General features: G+C 44.5%; 1 protein-coding gene across 1 annotated transcript in view; it reads left to right on the plus strand.

The window, feature by feature from the left end:
- The window catches only part of LOC112106592 (disks large homolog 5), a 205,559-nt gene extending 201,574 nt beyond the window's left edge, over nt 1–3,985 (plus strand). Inside the window, exons 32-33 of the mRNA XM_026653756.2 lie at nt 2,116–2,168; nt 3,198–3,985. Of these exons, the coding sequence (XP_026509541.1) occupies nt 2,116–2,168; nt 3,198–3,301 (157 nt within the window). The 3' untranslated portion in view covers nt 3,302–3,985. The remainder of the gene's footprint in view (nt 1–2,115; nt 2,169–3,197) is intronic.
- The last annotated feature ends 16,121 nt before the right edge of the window (nt 3,986–20,106 follow it).

Raw genomic sequence — 20,106 nt, forward strand, 5'->3', positions numbered from 1 at the left:
TCCACACCCCCGGCCCCTGACCATCCCCCGAACTCCCCTGCCCTCTATCCAACCCCACTCCCTGCCCCCTTACCGCGCTGCCTGGAGCACTGGTGGCTGGCGGTGCACCGCCCAGCTGGAGCCAGCCACGCACCGCGCAGCATAGAGCACCGCGTTAGGCCAGGTTCTGCAGCTGTGCTGCCCCAGGAACTTGCAGCCCTGGTGCCCAGAGCACTGCACCCGTGGCGCAGTGAGCTGAGGCTGCGGGGGCGGGGCCGGGGGCTAGCCTCCCGGGGCAGGTGCTCAGGGGCCGGGCAAAACAGTCCCGCAGGCCGTAGTTTGCCCACCTCTGGTCTATAACATGGAGTTTGTTTGGTTTTAGTATTTAGAGTATCTTCTATGTACTATAATGACCTCTCAAAATGACCCACAGTGGCACAAATGACCCAGTATTGGGAGCATTATGGTGAAACTACATGAAGTGTAAGTGTTATTGATGGGAATGATGTGACTGTTGCCATAACATTACAACATGCATTGATTTTTTTATTCCTGCTATAGTATGATGTATTGGCCCAGTTCCCGCCACCTATCTGACCCTCCCCCCTGCTTCTCGCCCCCTGACCCACCCCTCCCCCCCGGACCTCTGCCCCATCCACTCTTCCTGCTCTCTGTCCCCTGACCACCTCTGGACCCCCCACCCCTAACTGCCCTCCGCCGCTCCCTCTTCCTTACTGACTGCCCCCCATGGACCCTTACCCCATCCAACCACCTCTTCTCCCTAACTGCCCCACACCACTGCTCCCCACCGCCCTAATGTAAGAAAGCTATAATGGGATTTAATGGCTTTGGGATAATACATATTGATATAACATGTTACAGTGGGGTTTAAGAAGGCGGGTACACTGTCGTTGGAATGGAACCATTATACATAATCATATCAGAGGTCTGTTTTAATGGCATAGTTCATAATATGAGCCCCTGAACATATGAGGAATGTTTTCTAACATATTTTACCCGAGACAGTGCTTCAGTACTTAAAGGATACTTCAGCTCGTTTCAGTGCACCAAACTCTTCTGCATAAACTCATAACAGTCAGGCTGAAATCTCAGTACCATAGAAGCGAATGGCCCCAACATTACACAAAAGCATGAAGTGCTTATAATAATAATAATTCCTAGCCTTTATGTAGAGCTGTAGTCCTTAATGTTTCTTTTAATTTAGAAGAAATTCTACTGCGATTTTTTTACAGAAGTGGCTTTACATACACACACACAATATACAGTATCTTTAGGGACGGATCTGTCTCTCCATAAGAAGGTATTACTATTGCATGTTGAGAAAAGTCACAAATAATTAACAATGGCAGTTTTCCAGCTTATTACATAAGAGAAGTACTCCATTTTCAAAGAAGTGACCATGAACCTTGTAAATGTGCACATAACTAAACACATGCTATCCTCTGCTCCTTGTGTGTGGGTGTTGCACCCACTTGTTGCATATTTTCTTAATTGAGGCCCAATCCTGTAACAAACCATGTGTGACCAGAGACTCATTGCATGATGAGGCCTTAAAATGTAAGTTCTTTGAGGCATGGATTTGTACGGTGCCTAGCAGTTTGGGTGCCCCAATTTGATGCTCCTAGATGCTACTGAGACAGAACCAAAACAGCTGTGTTAAAACTGAATTATACTTTTGACATACTAAACATTCCCAAGCTAAGATTCAGTGCTTAACTGACATGGCAGTGTTCTGAGAAAAGTGTTTAGTTTAAGCATAGAGCGATATGTAATTTTGCACACAATAGCTTCTTCTCCCTGGTGTGAATACCTAAAGGTCTGAACCCTGGGGCTGCTTCAGTAACCAACTTTTTTTTGGCTAATAGCCCATTCAGGCCATCTTTAGTTCAGAGACTGCACACTTGGTTTGATCTGTATTGCGTTTTAAATGCCCTTTTGCCATGTACAGACCTGTCATTTTTTGAGTCAGTGCATTCTACTTCCAAATTCTCATGGTGTTGGTACGGCACAGTGTGCTGCATCAATTAGAATACATTTTTGTTTAAGTGGTATTCAATTCTAAGTTCAGAAGAGGAAAAAATGTCTGCCTCTTGCTATTTTTTCCTATTACTCTAGACTAGCGTTAGCTGTGGTCACAGAGGCTTTTTCAGGCACAACTATTAAGACATGTAAGTCACTCTTTAATGTTTTAAAGCTCCCATGGCCTGCTCTCCCTTGTCTACACTGATTTCCCCCCCCCATACACACACACTACTGATGTTGCAGCTGAACAATTGCTAGAGCAAGGACCAGCAGGCAGGACATTAAGAATAATGTCAATACAGGAAAGGCCCAAGCTTTGGGATTATTATTATTATGGTTAAGTCCCATTTCCTGTTCCTAACTGCCTGCTCTAGTTATTTTGCATGGCTTGAGAGTCCTGGGCAAAGTTTATTTTAGTGGGTAGCACCATGATGCAAAACTCTGGCTGTTAGTTCTTGAGACTGCGCTCTCCAGGACGGATTTCTCAACAAGAAGGCCCTTGCCTTTTGAACATGTTCTGCTTGGCATTCCGCCCTCGCTGAGTTTGGCATGCCTACGAACACTGTGCACGGTGTATTTATGGCTATTTGCTTCTCCTCTTCCCCTCCCCACCCCCAAAAAAACCCAAACAAACAACCCAACATAGTTCTCTCAATAAGTTTGTGGTGGCAGCAACGGTGGTTTTTATTTAGCTCAGCCCTATACAATTAATTTTAAATATTTGTAAACAGCACCTAGTTGCTACAGCTATAGTTTCTATTACTATATAAATATTAAACCTTGAACACCCCTTGCTCAACAGTGTGGGTTTATTATTATATAACGGGGTTCTGGCCAGCTTTAGGGGTAATGAACAAATTCTGCTACCTGCCTCTGAAAATAGCAAGCAAAGGACTCAGTAACAAAACAGTTGTCTTAGTTGATTATAGCCAGGGCTCTGACTGCCTTCCTTTGTCATTTTAAGGATTAGCAGGAGCGTCTGCATATTAAATACTTAACCTCTCTGCTCTGTTTATCATTGTTATTGTTTTACCCACATTCATGTATCTGCCAGTTATCCAAGTGGTTAATTTATGCACGGTCTGTTGATAAATACTATGTAGGAAAATACCTGGCTAAGAATTGCTTTTTCCAGTGCCTGATGTGTGTGATTGAGGTGTTCTTTATTTTTGTAGGTATTGTCCAGGGAGGAGCCCTTTCAAGCATTTGCACTCAGATTATGACAACTGTTGATCAAGAACAAAATAAAGTCCTGTGGATTCCAGCTGGCCCGCTATAGATATTTGCTGTGAAACTCTTCTACGGATGTAACTAACAGTTGGCTTTTCTTTTTGTCCAATGGACACTGTCCATTTTTATCTCTATAGAGATATAAATGATTGATTTATGAAGGGGATTGATACACTGAACAAAAAAACATCCACAAGGTGTGCTGGAAGAGAGAGATCACTTTATCAGAAGAACTTGTATTTTATGGTGTGCTTTTATACAAAACAGAATGGGATATAACGTAGGTGTACTTTTTCATAAGAGATTTAGTGAAGCTGCGAAACAAAAACCCTTTAGAATGACAAGTTTACAAAAACCTTTTCCAAGTATTTGGTTGTTGATGTTTACTTGAATGTCTTTTTTTTTTTTTTTTAAGTTTGTTTCCTTTTCCCCAAATGAGGCATATCTCCAAAATGGAGTGACGTTTTTACATATGAATGAAATGGTTGTGGGCAGTGTGCTTCTACCTTGCAATTCTGACCATTTCCGAGCACACTGTTGACATGACTACCGGGTAATCACATGGGTTTTGTGAACGGTACATTTTGGGAGTGAGCTCAGAAGGAAGTGCACTCCTCTACAGGGCAGACCACTGTTGATAAAATACAAACGCTTGTCTGTCAAAGATACTGTTTTTCGTTTTTATGCATGGATCGAATATTTAAACATCATAATATATCTGATCAATCTAAACTTAATGTGGGTTGAGAAATATTTTTTGGTTGTTGGGCCTGGATTAAGTAGAGATGGGGAGAGTCAATAGCTAGGCCTAGCATGCTGTGTTTGTCACTTTTAGAGACTGTAAATATTGAAAGCTTATGTTGGTGCAATTTTGCAGGGTAATTCTTAAGCATTGTACTTCAGTGTTTAGCACTCACATAGATTTTTATTTAATATAAGAACAGTCACAGTTTTAGGGCTTTGATTAAAAGCCTTTAGGGAGGTACCATAATTGTTAGTGTTGTCACTGTCAACAAATAAGCAATCGTTTAGTTTTGGTTACAAGACTTATGTACCCATTGTACCAAACTCCATTGTATCAGTTCCCTTTTTGTTTTTGCACTTCTGAGTCTGTGTTCCTAACACAAAGTTTGTTTTTGTCTCTTTTTAACTGTATGTCATGTTTGTAGATACTGTACTTCAGTTGTTCTTTTGAAGTAGAACTGTTTCTCGGTGACTGTTCCTAACATTTCATTATGTAGCAAGAAGTATTTTGTAGTTTTACCCAACATTGTGTAGTTTTGCTTTTATTTGCAGTTTTTTTAATTAAAAAAGGGATTCTTCTTGTACAGTTCTTCAAAGAAAAATTTGGTCCTAAATTTTAACTTCTGTTTTCCAGATACTGTTTTATAGTTCAAAGTACTTTAAAAAAAATAAATATAGGAAATGTATTGAAGAATTACTGGTAAAAATACTTTACATGTTGAGGGACAGCAGTTATATTTTTTTTAAGTTGAGATCAGAGTTGGACTCTAATGGTACAATTGAAACAGACAGGTACAGTTCTGACTTGGATTTTCTGTACTAAAAATAAAAATGTCACTTTGTATAAAAAAAAAGTAAAGAAACTGATTACTGTGTTAAATGACAGTCAATTTCTGGAACTTGACTTGTGCATAAGAACTATTTATATATTGTATATTCTCACTTTTTACTTGAGACATATGGAGCCAATTTTAGTTCTTGTACTCATAACATTTGCACATATAAAATCTTCATTCTGTAGACTGAAATTGACATGTGGGCTCTGTACACACAGGCTTTCTCCACAAAATAGATTCTGCAGGCATAATTTGTACACTTACCTCCAATTCCCTGGGTTTTCAGGGTGTTGGCAGAATTCAGACTTGTCAATAGATGTTTCAAGGATACATTCCTTTCTGAAGCGCCTGCCAATTGAGATAACTGATGAAAAACTGTCCCTTACCTATATTTTTATAAGTAAAACATTAATATCAAATAATCTAACCAAGTTTTTATGTTCTGCAGTAGGCCATCACATGTCTACCAAACTGGTGATCCATTACCCAAGCCTGCACAGGATCCGTGTCCCTTCCTACTTGAAGAAAGGAAATTTTGGGGTGGCACATATACATATTCTTCAGCATAGTGAGTGTCCCAGTTCATACAGTGGTAGTTTTTCAGAAGTGTATAGCAAGGACAGCAAAACCATTTGGACTAATGTAAACAAAATTAACAACTATGAACAACATGCTTCAGTCATCTGGGAACCAGCCTAACACCATCCTCCTAGCAACACCCTCATGCAAGACTTGGAATTCAACTACTAGGTATGTTGTGAAGAAATCCATGGAGAACAGGGATTTAGTAGTGTGGCCTGAGTGCAGAAGAAAATCTTCTTGCCTTGTGCATCCAACACATAAAACTTTGTACCTTAAAGCCAAGTGATAAGACACACAGTGAACTTGATCAGCTGAATGAATGCCTTGGTTTTGGCTAGGTCTATTTTTAGCATTGTGCAGGCATCCATGGCTTGGGACAGATCTATAGTGCAATTTTGTGAGACTTCTAGGTAATGCAGTTGACTTGAGGAATGAATTCTGGGTTAGTCCAAAAAAGCACTTTATCGGCATGAAAAATTCAGTACTGGTTCTGTCTGGACAGAACTTTTAATTGCACTACAGATCAAGCTAACATTACTGCTATCAAGGCTACTTGCCAGAGAGGGAAGTGTGAAAGGATGGCACATGAGACAGTTCAACATCAGGTGGGGCCCATCATGCAACTCTGTACCCCAGCTTTTACATTATAGCCAGACACAGTCTACTCTTCTCACTGATTTATCTGGAAGCTAAAAGGGTAGAGATTATCATATCTGAATATTCCTGCATCAGTAGTCACTTAATTTCTAAATGGCAGGCAGCCAACTTTAGCCTCCCATGGTCATACTGCATGATGGGTAAGGCAGTTCCTATCTGCATCCCTATACTTTGAATACCTAATTATTGCCCTTAGTTAGAATACAGGACTTTACATAATATTGTATAGTTAATAGGACTTTTTTTTCCTCAGTATCAAGCAGGGAATTGTGTATGTGAGAAATAAGTGAACTGTTGTGGGTCAGTAGAGCGCACTATCCCTGTGCTCTGACTGTCAGGAGGCTGAAATGGAAATCTTTGTCAGATGCTATTCTCAGCTTTTTGGCTTAATTTGAGACGGTCTTAGTGCCAGACACAACACCTCAAGGCTAGATTTGCCAGTAATTCCAGAAGAAATAATTTTGGCCCAGTGTTTACATAATGCACATAGGCCTGTTCTAAAAACTGCAGTAGTTAGAAAGCGAGTTCTGAAAATCTTATGCCTGAGTGCACAGCTGTATGCCTGCAGTCAGACATACTGCACAGTAGTTTACCTAGTGACCTTTTCAAAATATTACCATATTTCAGACAGTTTTCTTAGCCGTTAGTAGGATGTCTTTCTCAAATGGAGTCCACTAGCATGGAGTGTGCAAACATTCCTTTTTGCCTTATCTGGTCATTTTTACTGTTGCTTCATCAAGTTCTGGAAATAACCCTATGATGCATGAAATGAACATGAATATTTTTGTATGATTTTTTTTTTTTTTTAAAGTAAGATATACAGCCTCTCTGCCCTCAAATAGTTCGTAAAAATGGGGTTTTGAGTTTTAGGCATCGTGCTCTTCATACATAACACTAAGAAAAGCAATTTTTATTTTTAAGAGAAGTGATTATTGTACCTTCCCCAGCTTACCGTTTTGAATTTGAGACATTCTACACTAGAATTGAGAGAGAATTGTACTAAAGTGAATAATCCAAAAAAGTGTTTAAACTTTCACCCAGATTCCAAACCGCAGGTTGATTTGGCATCGTTCACACCCCTTTGTTACTATGCCATTTGAGAACAAGTTTTTGACTGAGCTAATGTTTTGCGTAAGAACTTTTCTTCATACAAGTGTCCCTATCCGCCTGGAGTCAGGAGACTGTTGCATGTGTGAGCACTAGTATTTACTATTCATTCTGTGTTAAAAGTTCCACCCTACCAGAGCACAGAAGTAATCCCAGGTGATATAGACGATAACCAATCACATTCCATCAACACAGTGACTAGTCAAGTCAAATTGTCTATCCCATCTCACAAATAGTTACAAATAACACGTTCACAGAAACTGGGATCAGTTTGTCATGATTCATACATCAAAAAAGGGGTCTAAATACCCCATTAACACTTTGACCAGCCCTTATTATAATTTACAATATAGTCAAGCATGATCTTTTTGATGCAGGTACATATGGGAAAAAATATATACATGGTCTAATTCTCCTTAAATAACATCTCTAAAGTTTTTCCTAGAAAGATTATGGATAATTAATTTACACCATTACAAGTACCATATGCAAGTCTGGGTTGTGTGGACATGGAATTCCTAGGATCCAAATATGCTCTGCCTATACCAGAGTCAGACCAGTATATCTACCATTTGCCATTGGGTGCAGTTCCTGCAGATGCCAATTTTACTTGTTAAATGTTTGCAGAACATGATGTTTTCTTGTATTAACTCTATACCCAAGTAATTTTACAGTGTATGATATTTTCTTCTCTTGTGATGTGATGCATATAGATCCAGCTGTCTTAGGTTATATCTTCCCCTTCTGAGTAAAGACACTTGGACAAGACTTTACCACTAAGCATCTGTTCTGCTGCAGTTCCCCCTAGAAAAGTGATGCCAAACAAGCCTCAAGAGGCTGAAGATCCCGACAGAAAGACATTAATTACCTTGCACCCTGGACCCGTTTAGCTATATTTCTGTATGTGAGGCTTCCAGCTCCTTGCATGAGAAGTATAGTCAGCTCGGTTGCTCTGCAGCTATTGGCCATTGGTCCTGTAGAGCTCATAGGCAAAGTTAATAGTGCTACAAACAGGATTATTTTTCCACACTCATTTCTGCTGACACTTCCTCTATTTTGGGGGAGAGTGAGTCCATCTAGATCATACCCCTTCTAGTTGCTCCCTAACCAGTTTCCCCTGGAAAGTTGCAAAGTCACATGGAGTCAGTGGCAGAGCTAGGAAAAGAACCAGAATCCTGTGCTTTAACCACCATTCTGTACATACAGATTGGTTTGGGGTGTACTGTATTTCATGCTCTTCCTTTCATAATCTTTATTCTCTAGGAATGACCAGTGCATGTTTTACCCTTGATAGGTCTGGGTTTCTTTTGTGGCTTAAAATATTTTCTTTATTTTTGTACTTGGGATGGCAACAAGTGATACACACCATTTTTCAAAGCTACGTATGGAAAACAAGCTTGCATTTTTCTTAAAGGGAAATCTATTTTCTTTGAAACATTTTCTAACTTAAAAGCAGCACCTACACTAACTATACCGAAAGTTTGGAGATGAGAAGTATTCTGTTTTTTCCTGTTTGTTTTCATGGTGAAGTTGGCAGCAGTTTGAGTTGAGTCAGTTTCTCATTTCCCTCTTTCACACAGAAAACTGAGGAGAAGGAAAACTTTAAAAGTGGTTGTAAAACCACAGAATTTGGTGGGGAATCTGGGACAGGAGCAGCATCTGACACTACTTTAAAGTCACTGCCGAAAATTGACTAGATTAAACTGTGTCCCTTTCTTAATCCACTATCAATCCATTCACAAATACTTGCTCTCTTGCGCTCTGTCCACATTGGCCTCAATTATGTGGCAAGTTTTCATTGGAACCAAAATTTACTGTCAAGAGCAGCTGCCAGCCCTGCCATCTCAGACGAAGACTCTTTTTGGTGTCTGGTGAGTGTGGCAGGTATTGGGGTACCATTAAAAGCAACTAAATATCAAGGCCCCAAAATTGAGACATCCCTCAAAATGCAACACATATATTTCTAATGATTTTTTTTGGTAATGATTCACAAACAAAACTGGACTTTGAATGAAAAAGGCCTTTGAAAACCCATGTTTAAATATGATAAATCTTGACAGAAAAGGGTCATCCATGTTTCCATACCTCTCCCCTCAAATAGGTTAAGGAGGTATGATCTACACATACTTAATATGGCATTGAAATATAAAAATGGAGAATTGTTAAATGGTAAGGGTAAAAACTTTGATAGCTATGTTTTATATATATTTATACACCCACATTATGGATAGTGAATGAGTTTAAATGAGGTAAGTTGTTAGGTCCAGGCCTTGCAGGCATAAGTGTGATTTGCTAATTCTTTTACATAGAATTTTGATTAGCTTAAAATGATGTTATTGCTCACAGAACAAAGGTAACGTGTTGTGCTAGAACTTAGGGTAAAAACACACAAAAGCAAGTCTTTTACTGGGAAAAACCAGGGCCAGCGTGACACAAAATGACATGACATAGAAATGGCATAAACAACAAAAAATGCAGAAGCTGGGTAAAGTGAAGCTTGCACATGTGTAATATATGAGTTACATAAAAAATAAATGGGTGATGTGCTAAAAGCTGAGTGGACAAAGGTTAAGTAATACAAAATGTGGAAATGTATAAAAATTCAAGTGAACAGGGCCCTTGAGAAATGCTGAATAGAAACTGCAGGATGGGGCTGAAAGACCAGATCAGAGGAAGCAACAATGATCATGGAAGAACTTTCTGGAATGTGGTAATTTGGGCCCCCTATCAATTCCGGCTTGTCTTGCTATTGTCTGGCATGCTTATGGGTTCAGACACTGTGACAATTCTGACTGAAATTGTATGACGGCAAAAATTGATTAAGGCTAAATTGGGTGGACTTGACTCAATTTCTCACTTTTAACCCCCAACAGCGTGCAGTTTGATGTCTGTCTCCACAATCCAGTCTTGGAGCAAACTTTGCTAAGAGCAGAAGTGAAGTCCCAGACTCCTGTGTATCTAGTCTCTCATGGTGCAAGTACAAGCTTGTAACCTTCCCATAAGAATTACATTTGGGGCCCCATGACAAGTTATAAAATCTACAAACACTGTTCAAATCTCAAGGATCATCAATTGACACCTGGCCCTAACTTGTAGGGGAGACACCCATGATTGGAAGGTGGGGGTGCAGGTTATAATGTCCTATAATTAAGGAGGCTGCTGTCAAAATTTAGATACCCAGCAAGACAGACTTGTTCGTGACAGCTAGCAAAGATCCTCTGTCCGTAGGCAGAAGTTTAGCAGTGAAGGGGGAGTAGTTGGCATCTTTCTGCAAATTTCTTCTAATTTGTGTTAAGAGCTTTGAGGGCCTTTTTTTTTTTAATAGCACACATTTTATTTATGTTGCTCTAAAGGGAAATGTATATTCCCAACCTTCATTCTACATTAAAATTATTTTATTTAGAAAATGTTTTAGGATCCTTCAGGTGCTATATCAAGATACTGGTGTTGACAGCCAAGTTTTTAATCCTTTAAATGGAGCTGTTTTTCCCTGCTGTATTCTAGGAAATTATGATTAATTATTTCATCAGGCAACTAAATGACTGAATCTGTAGACTGTACCCACGTGGATATAAAATAGTTTCTGCTAATATAAGCTAGACACAGAATTATGTGAATCCAGAAAGCTAAGTGGATGCAGGGAATCTTACCACTTGAATGAAGTTGGAGTAACCAAAACAGGTGACTACCTACGTAACAGAGTGAGAGTCATTGTCCATTGCGTAATCAGTCAATCACTGGGTCTGATCCTACAAACCCTTGTGCAAGTAGGTAGCCCTTAGGCAGGTGAAGACCCCACTATTCTATATTATGTAATTTACAAAATAAATCACCTGTCATTGCCAGTTATGCAGCTGTCCTCAACAGTGGGAGCCCTGAGGTTTCTCAGCTCTAGCAGCTGCTTGTGGGAAGTAATCTAGTTTGTGTGGTGCTGAAAACTGCTGGCACAAGCACCCAACCACACGATGGCTCCCAGAATCATTAACATTTTTTTAGAAATGGCAAGACATTTATTTTATTTATTTTATTTTATTTAATGAGTACAGATTATTTGTCAGTAGTATTTCTATAACTAGACCATTCTCTTAATATAACTACATGAAAAACATACAATGATCTGGGTGAAACATTCACACCATTTTCAGTATTGAAAAACCTTTACTGTGAAAATTGGTTGCCAATGCCAGGTGCCCCAGAGGGAGTGAACCTAACAGGTAATGATCAAGTGATCTCTCTCCTGCCATCCATCTCCACCCTCTGACAAACAGAGGCTAGGGACACCATTCCTTACCGATCCTGGCTAATAGCCACTAATGGACTTAACCTCCATGAATTTATCTAGTTCTCTTTTAAACCCTGTTATAGGCCTAGCCTTCAAAACCTCTTCAGGCAAGGAGTTCTACAGGTTGACTGTGCGCTGTGTGAAGAAGAACTTCCTTTTATTTGTTTTAAACCTGCTGCCCATTAATTTCATTTGGTGGCCCCTAGTTCTTATATTATGGGAACAAGTAAATAACTTTTCCTTATTCACTTTCTCCACACCACTCATGATTTTATATACCTCTATCATATCCCCTCTTAGTCTCCTCTTTTCCAAGCTGAAAAGTCCTAGCCTCTTTAATCTCTCCTCATATGGGACCTGTTCCAAACCCCTAATCATTTTAGTTGCCCTTTTCTGAACCTTTTCTAATGCCGGTATATCTTTTTTGAGATGAGACCACATCTGTACGCAGTATTCAAGATGTGGGCGTACCATGGGTTTATATAAGGGCAATAAGATATTCTCCGTCTTATTCTCTATCCCTTTTTTAATGATTCCTAACATCCTGTTTGCTTTTTTGACTTTTGCTGCACACTGCGTGGACTTATTCAGAGAACTATCCACGATGACTCCAAGATCTCTTTCCTGATTAGTTGTAGCTAAATTAGCCCCCATCATATTGTATGTATAGTTGGGGTTATTTTTTCCAATGTGCATTACTTTACATTTATCCACATTAAATTTCATTTGCCATTTTGTTGCCCAATCACTTAGTTTTGTGAGATCTTTCTGAAGTTCTTCACAGTCTGCTTTGGTCTTAACTATCTTGAGCAGTTTAGTATCATCTGCAAACTTTGCCACCTCACTGTTTACCCCTTTCTCCAGATAATTTATGAATAAGTTGAATAGGATTGGTCCTAGGACTGACCCTTGGGGAACACCACTAGTTACCCCTCTCCATTCTCAAAATTTACCATTTATTCCTACCCTTTGTTCCCTGTCTTTTAACCAGTTCTCAGTCCATGAAAGAATCTTCCCTCTTATCCCATGACAACTTAATTTACGTAAGAGCCTTTGGTGAGGGACCTTGTCAAAGGCTTTCTGGAAATCTAAGTATACTATGTCCACTGGATCCCCCTTGTCCACATGTTTGTTGACCCCTTCAAATAACTCTAATAGATTAGTAAGACATGATTTCCCTTTACAGAAACCATGTTGACTTTTGCCCAACAATTTATGTTCTTCTATGTGTCTGACAATTTTATTCTTTACTATTGTTTCAACTAATTTGCCTGGTACTGACGTTAGACTTACCGGTCTGTAATTGCCGGGATCACCTCTAGTGCTCTTAAAATATTGGCGTTACATTAGCTGTCTTCCAGTTATTGGGTACAGAAGCTGATTTAAAGGACAGGTTACAAACCATAGTTAATAGTTCCGCAATTTCACATTTGAGTTCTTTCAGAATGCTTGGGTGAATGCCATCTGGTCCCAGTGCTACATTGATTTTTCAGTGAAAACATAGGACCATTTAAGTTTAAACTAAATTTTCCAAATTTAAAAATGCAAAATTTCAAATAAATCAGTTCACACAAAACTCATGATATTTTACAAGTTTTTTGCCAAAATATAATAATGGACATCTCTGGGATGTGAAATAGCCTGGAGAACAGTGGCAATTCATTAGAAATGTTGTACAGTATTATCATCAATCACTTTATATAGTATTTTGTGCCTTAATTTCACTTCTCATTACATTTTTAGCAGAATTAGATTAACCCATAGATGTTCATGTTCAGAGGGGTGCTGTCAATCTGCATCATCTTGAAAATCTCACTCCTGAGCAATAAAAGGAATCTACAAAGGATTTGGTAAATTGACTGAACTTGTGCTCCTTTTTGCTTATACACAGAGGAGCTGGGGCACTTTTTCTGCTGGAAAAGAAATATCAAGTCTGGCCTTCCCTTTTTCTCCACCCTACTGCCTCAAAAGAGCTTTTGGATGTTCGGAACATGTGTATTGTGCGCCCTTGCACTTTATTGAAGGGACATGGATGTTGAATATTTAACAAAATTCGCCTCTTTAAAATGTTCTTCACTGAAGTGAAATAGGTGTTGAACAAAATAAATAAATGAAATGACCTGATTAAAAATTCCTTCTCTCAATTGCTCTATTTTCACTTTGCATGGTCCACATTTAGCTACTTAAGGCATCTGTTGGGGCCATACACAACCTGAATTTCTAATGTTTCAAAGAAAACCCCCACAACATCTTCATGTCACTGACTGTGCTCTTCAGTAAAAGTGGCCGCTTTTGCAGCACATCTGCTTATTGACCTTGCTTCAGGATTTATAATTGAATTATTTTTAAGTTGCAAGGGTCTCTTCTGGTCAATTAAAATTCCTTCATTAGCTTCTTATTTACCCACTTTCTAAATAGAAATGTATGCTCCTCTTAAGTAAAACCAGTTTAGTACCAAGTTTACATTCGTCAGTTGACACTGAAAAGACACAATCTGGATTTTATGTGGATATGCCATTCTCATTTTCAATTAGACAAAAGTAATTTTGAAAACTTCATTTTTTTTCTGATTTTACTTTCCATCACCATTTAAACCAAGACACCTCGATTTTTCTAATGCCAGCACCACACATATGGAACGCAGAATCCAACACTGAAGTAAATTAATCAAGTACTGGTCTTGGGGAAAAAAAGGATACTATCAAGGAATTAAGTTTGAGATGAACAATGTACACAGAAGAGCTTGACAACACCCTGTAACACACAACTAGGTACTTTAGAACATTGGTTCAAGAGGTTATGCTATGGTTTCAAGATAAAGTTGTAGGTTCATGACTGAGTCAGTGTTTTGTACTTCAGTGCTCTGGTTTGAGGTAGTTGGGTCTTGGTTACCACCATATTGGTAGCTAATATGTTTGTGATCCAAGAAGGACTAAGTATACCCACTTAGGAAATTACATCTATGGGTCCTGTTTCCAGGAAGGCAATGGGAGTTGCAAGTTCTCCACACTTCTTGAGGTCAGTCCTATGGTTAAAAACATGCATCGCTCAGGTTTGGTGTCTTCCGTTCTATTTGTCTTTACAGACTCTCAACAGCCAGTACAGAACCTTTCTTGCATCTGAATCATGCAGAGAATGCTCATATTTTATACTGACACCTTCTGTGACAAAGAAGTTGTCTTTAATAGCTGCAATTATGGGGTGAGCTGGTAAGATTTGCTATGACTGAGATGCAGTTCAATTATTTATAATTCGTTTCTCAGGAGTTGTACATTACATTTTGTAGCACTTGCGGACAAGTGATTGTCCTGCAGCTAGAAACTAATTTCAGTGGAGCTGCTCTATTTTTTTCCCTTTGTGGTAGCATTTCTGCTCCAGGGCTAGAACATTCCATACAATGGCTTTGACTCCTCCCCAGTGCTGACATAGTATACTGGATATCAACCAGCCTTACAGGATATTGACACAACTGGGGATGACCTGGATACATTCCCTGCACTGGCACCTCGGAGCAGGGATGACATAGGAGCCACACTAGCAACTTTGTGGCTCCCCCTATGCCCTGGCTGCCTAAGCTCGATTCAAGGTTTGCATCAATGAGAGAGACAAAAACTGCTCTAATGTATTGGAGGATCTGGTCAACCTAACACAGCAGTTCTTCAAGAGTGCGTTGGGACCCCAAAGTGGGTCGGGACCTTATATAGCATCACCAGGGCCAGCATTAGACTTGCTCAGACCCAGGGCTGAAGTTGAAGCCCGAGTTTCACTGTTATCCAGGGTGGTGGGGCTCTGGCTCCGTCCCCCCACCTCCCAGGCTCTTGTAGTAACTTTGTCAGAAGAGGATAGGGTTGCCAACTTTCTAATCGCATAAAACGGAACATCCTAGCCCCGCCTCTTCCACAAGGCCCCTTCCATTAGGCCCCGCCCCCGCTCACTACATTCCTCCTCCCTCGGTGGCTCGCTCGCTCACTCACTTTCCCTGGGCTGGGGCAGAGGGTTGGTGTGCGGAGGGGGTGAGGGCTCTAACTGGGGGTGTGGGCTCCAGGGTGGAGCCAGAAATGGGTTCAAGGTACGGGAGGGGGCTCCAGGCTGGGGCAGGGAGTTGGGGTGTGGGAGAGGGTGAGAGCTCCGGCTGGGGGTGCATGCTCTGGGGGTGAGGGGTTTCGGGTGTAGGAATGGGATGAGGGCTCCGGCTGGGGGTGCAGGCTCTGGGGTGCACCTGGGGATGAGGGGTTTGGGTGCAGGAGGGGGGCTCTGGGCTTGGGGGGGCTGGAGCAGGGGGTTGAGGCTCAGGGTTGGGGTACAGGCTTACCTTGGGCAGTTCTCGGTCAGTGGCGCAATAGGGCTAAGGCAGGCTCCCTGCCTGTCCTAGCTCCATGCTGCGCCCCGGAAGAGGCCAGCAGCAGGTCCAGCTCTTAAGCAGAGGGGGGGAAGCAGGAGGCTCCACAGGCTGCTTTCACCCACAGGCAACGCACCCCAGCTCCCATTGGCCGCGGTTCCCGGCCAATGGAAGTGCGGAGCCGGTGCTCGGGGCGGAGGCAGCGCGTGGAGCCCCATGGACCCCCCGTCTAGGAGCCAGACCTGCTGCTGGTCTCTTCCGGGGCACAGCGCAGAGCCAGGACAGGTGGGGACTAGTCTGCCTTAGCCCCGCAGCACCACTGACCGGACTTTTTGCCAGGGTCCCTTTTCGACTGGGCATTCCGGTCGAAAACCAGACACCTGGCAACCCTAGAAGGGGGTCATGGTGCAATGAAGTTTGAGAACCCCTGACCTAATAGATTGTCTTACCAGTTTTCAGGTGCTCCAGCTGGAAGTTTAAAGCAAATTAAGACACAGTGCCACTGACTCCAAAGCAATTTTAGGATCCAAAGATTTCGGTGAAAACAATTATTGCTGCAGTTTCCGTTACAATCACTACACTACTGGTATGTAGCTCATTGCTTTGTCAAGTGCTTTAAGAACCTTTGCTTTGCCTATGAAAACTGCTCTATTTTATGTGTAAATTGTACTATGGGTACATTGGAGACCTTCCCTCACTCTGGTCCCTTTACTCAACTACCATAGCACTGGTTTCTTCTTCTTCGAGTGATTGCTCATGTGTATTCCACAGTAAGTGTGCATACTCGCCACGTGCACAGGTGCCGGAAGTTTTCCCCTCAGCAGTACCCATAGTGGGGGAGTGCCGCTGCGACCCCTGGAATGGCGCCTCTATATCGCGCCATAAAGGGGGCTGTGCGCTCCCCCCACCCTCAGTTCCTTCTTGCCGCCAGTGAAAGTAGTCGGAACTTGTGCTCCAGCATTGCTGTAGCTTCTATCCTTGGTAGTACCTCTACTGTTACTAGTTTCTGCAGTTAGTAGCCTGGCCTGGGGCATGCCCCGAGCCCCAGGCTTCAAGTCGTGCGACTCCTGTCGCAATTCCATGCCCAGAAGCGATCCACACTCTGAGTGTCTTCGCTGTCTGGGCGAGGCTCACATAAGTGAGCGGTGTAAAATCTGTAAGTCCTTCAAGCCCCGGACTAACCGCAAATGCGAGATCTGACTCCGGGCCCTTCTTATGGAGTCGGCATTGGCCCCGGCACCAGCACGCCAGCCCGACCCGTGTCCTCAGTGCAGAGCGAAGCCCCATCCACCAGTCGGCACCGCTCCCCTGCCAAGAAGCAAGGCAAGACCCAGCGGCGCAGAGACAAGGACAGGGGTGAGGCCGGACCCAAGTTGGGCAGCCCACAATCCCCCTCGGGACCCAGACCTCCGACTCATGCGGAGCGGAGTAGTCCGGCCCCATCCGCGCGTGCCTCCCCGATGATGAGGGTTCCATTGACGCTGGAGGCAGCCCAGGCAGCGCGCGACATCCTCGTCATGCCGGTACTGAGCGGGCCGCATGAGCCGGGGCCCCGGTCCCGAGGGAAGCCACCATTGGGCGCTCACCAGCCCTCACCAGCCAGGTCGGAGGTCGATGTCCCTACTTGATCCGCCGGGCCTTCCCGTAGCCCACGACAGACATCCACTCCGTTATCGGGGTTGCCTGGGAGCGAATCGCTGGAGTCTTCCTCGAACCACAGGGGCCGCAGGCGCCGGGACAGGAAGCATCGACGCTCCTCGTCCAGCCGCAGCGATAGCAGGTCTCGACGCCATGGGCACCGCCGATCATACTGCGGCGCGTGCCATGCTCGGAGTGCATCCCAGCAGTCACCAGCACCACGGTGTTGTAGCCGCAGTCACCGACGGGACTCCAGAGACAGTACCTTCGACATATACGTCTCATCGTCGTCGAGGTCTAAATCCCGGGGCAGGACCCGACATGGACGGGACCGGTCGAGCCGTTCCTATGGCACCGTGCGCTCCTGGGCCACCTCTGCCTCGACTCCCAGCCGTCCTTCCCCGGGCCACACCGCCCCCCAGGAACATGTAACCCTGGTAGGACCCCAGGCGGCTCAGTGGCAAGGGGCGCCATGGCAAGGACAGTGGTGCCAGTGGGCACCGTGGCCCCAGGCACCCGAACCACCGAGGCCCCGATCCGTGGCTGGGGCATCCCAACCCCACTTGGTATCCCCGCCTCGGCACCGAGAGCAGTCCTCAGGTGCCGCACCACCGGCACCGCACCCGGACCCAGACGCAGAGTGCGACCTACTGGCACCACCCGATGCCCTAAGGGCCGTTCCAGTCGTCCCGTCAGCACCGGACGAGTCCATAGCGGCACCGCCCCCTCCTTCTCAGGAGGATTTCAAGGTGCATCAGGAGCTCCTCCGGCATGTAGCCTCCAACCTCCAGCTGCAGGTGGAGGAGATGGAGGAGCCATCAGACAATTTGTTTAATGTCCTCTCCTCCTCGGCTCTGGGCCATGAGGCACTGCTGCTTCACCAAGGGGTGGCCAACATTTTGACCGGACTATGGCAAACCCCGTCCTCTCTGCCGCCCATTTCCAAGAAGGCAGAGCAGAAGTACTTCGTGCCAACGAAGGGACATGAGTACCTCTACACTCATCCTACCCCGAACTCACTGGTGGTGGAGTCCGTCAACCACCATGAAAGACACAGCCAACCCGCACCAACCTCCAAGGACAAGGATGCCAGGAGACTGGACACTTTTGGGAAAAAAGTTTATTCCTCTGCCAGTTTCCAGCTCAGGGTGGCAAACCATCAAGCGGTCCTGAGCAGGTCTGACTTCAACTTGTGGGGATCTCTGCCAAAATTTGAGCCCTCCCTCAAGAGCAGGACAGGAAGGAGTTCAGGGCTCTAGTTGACGAGGGTGCGGCGGCGGCGAAAGCAGCTCTCCAGGCCGCCTCGGATGCAGCTGACACGGCGGCTCGTTCGATGGCCTCGGCTATCTCCATGCGACAGGTGTCGTGGTTTTCGCTGTCTGGGCTGTCAGTGGAATCCCAGTCCCTGAGGCAAGACCTGCCATTTGACGGCAAGGCATTATTTGCGGACCAGACAGACACTCGTCTGCACGGGATGAAGGACTCCCGCACCACCCTGCAGACACTCGGTCTGTATGTCCCGCCAGGACAAACCCAGACCGCAGCCCTCGGCTCCCCCCGCAAGGGGCAGGTACGAGCCCCCACCCAAGAGGCCTAGGGACCAGAGACGCAGATCACAGCGCCAGTCCCATTTGGCCCCATGCCCCGGACCCTCGAAGGGCAAGAGGCAGGGCAAGAGGCGTTTTTGACTATTTGTGGGGGGCCACCTGGCCTGTTGCCAGGGAAACCCCCCCTCCAGTTAATAAAGTTGGGTTTTGGCAACCGTTTATCAGCCTTCAGAGTGCATTTGTCCCGTATAACGTCGGACCGGTGGGTCCTCAGTACCATCTCCGAGGGGTACAGGCTGCAGTTCGATTCACCCCCACCGCACTATCCTTCGTCCCAGGATGCCCCGGAGGACCCGGAACACGCCCTCCTCCTAAATCAGGAGGTGACTCGCCTCCTCACCCTAGGCGCGGTCGAGAGGGTACCTCAGGAATTCCAGGGCAAAGGGTTTTATTCCCGGTATTTCCTGATCCCGAAGGCGAAAGGCGGGCTCAGGCCCATCCTTGACCTGCGGAATCTCAACCAGTTTCTGGTTCGCTGCAAATTCTGTATGGTGTCCCTGACCTCTATTGTCCCGTCCCTGGATCCAGGAGATCGGTTCGCAGCCCTGGACCTCCAGGATGCGTACTTCCATATCCACATTTTCGAGGGCCACAGGCACTTCCTCCACTTCCTGGTAGGGACAGACCACTACCAGTTTACGGTCCTTCGGCCTTTCCATTGACCCCAGCGTTTTCACCAAATGCATGGCGGTGGTCGCAGCCCACCACAGGAGGAACGGGCTGCAGATCTTCCCCTACCTGGACGACTGGTTGCTCAAGGGCAAGTCTCAGTCCCAGGTGCAGGCGCAGATGGAATTCCTGCTAGACACCTGCACGAGTCTAGGCCTAGTGGTAAACGAGGAGAAATCCACGTTAGTCCCGGTTCAGCGCATACACTTCATAGGGACGCTGTTAGACTCGCTGGTGGCCACGGCCTCCCTCCCCCGGGACAGATTCGAGACACTCAAAGGTCTCATTGCCTCGGTCACGGCCTTCCCTGTGATGACGGCACGGGTGTGCCTTCAAATCCTAGGCCATATGGCAGCATGTACCTTCGTGGTACGACATGCCAGGCTCAGGATG

This window comes from Terrapene carolina, unplaced genomic scaffold (genome assembly GCF_002925995.2).
Source record: "Terrapene carolina triunguis isolate 2854851 unplaced genomic scaffold, T_m_triunguis-2.0 Scaffold148, whole genome shotgun sequence".
NCBI classification, from domain to species: Eukaryota; Metazoa; Chordata; order Testudines; family Emydidae; genus Terrapene; species Terrapene triunguis.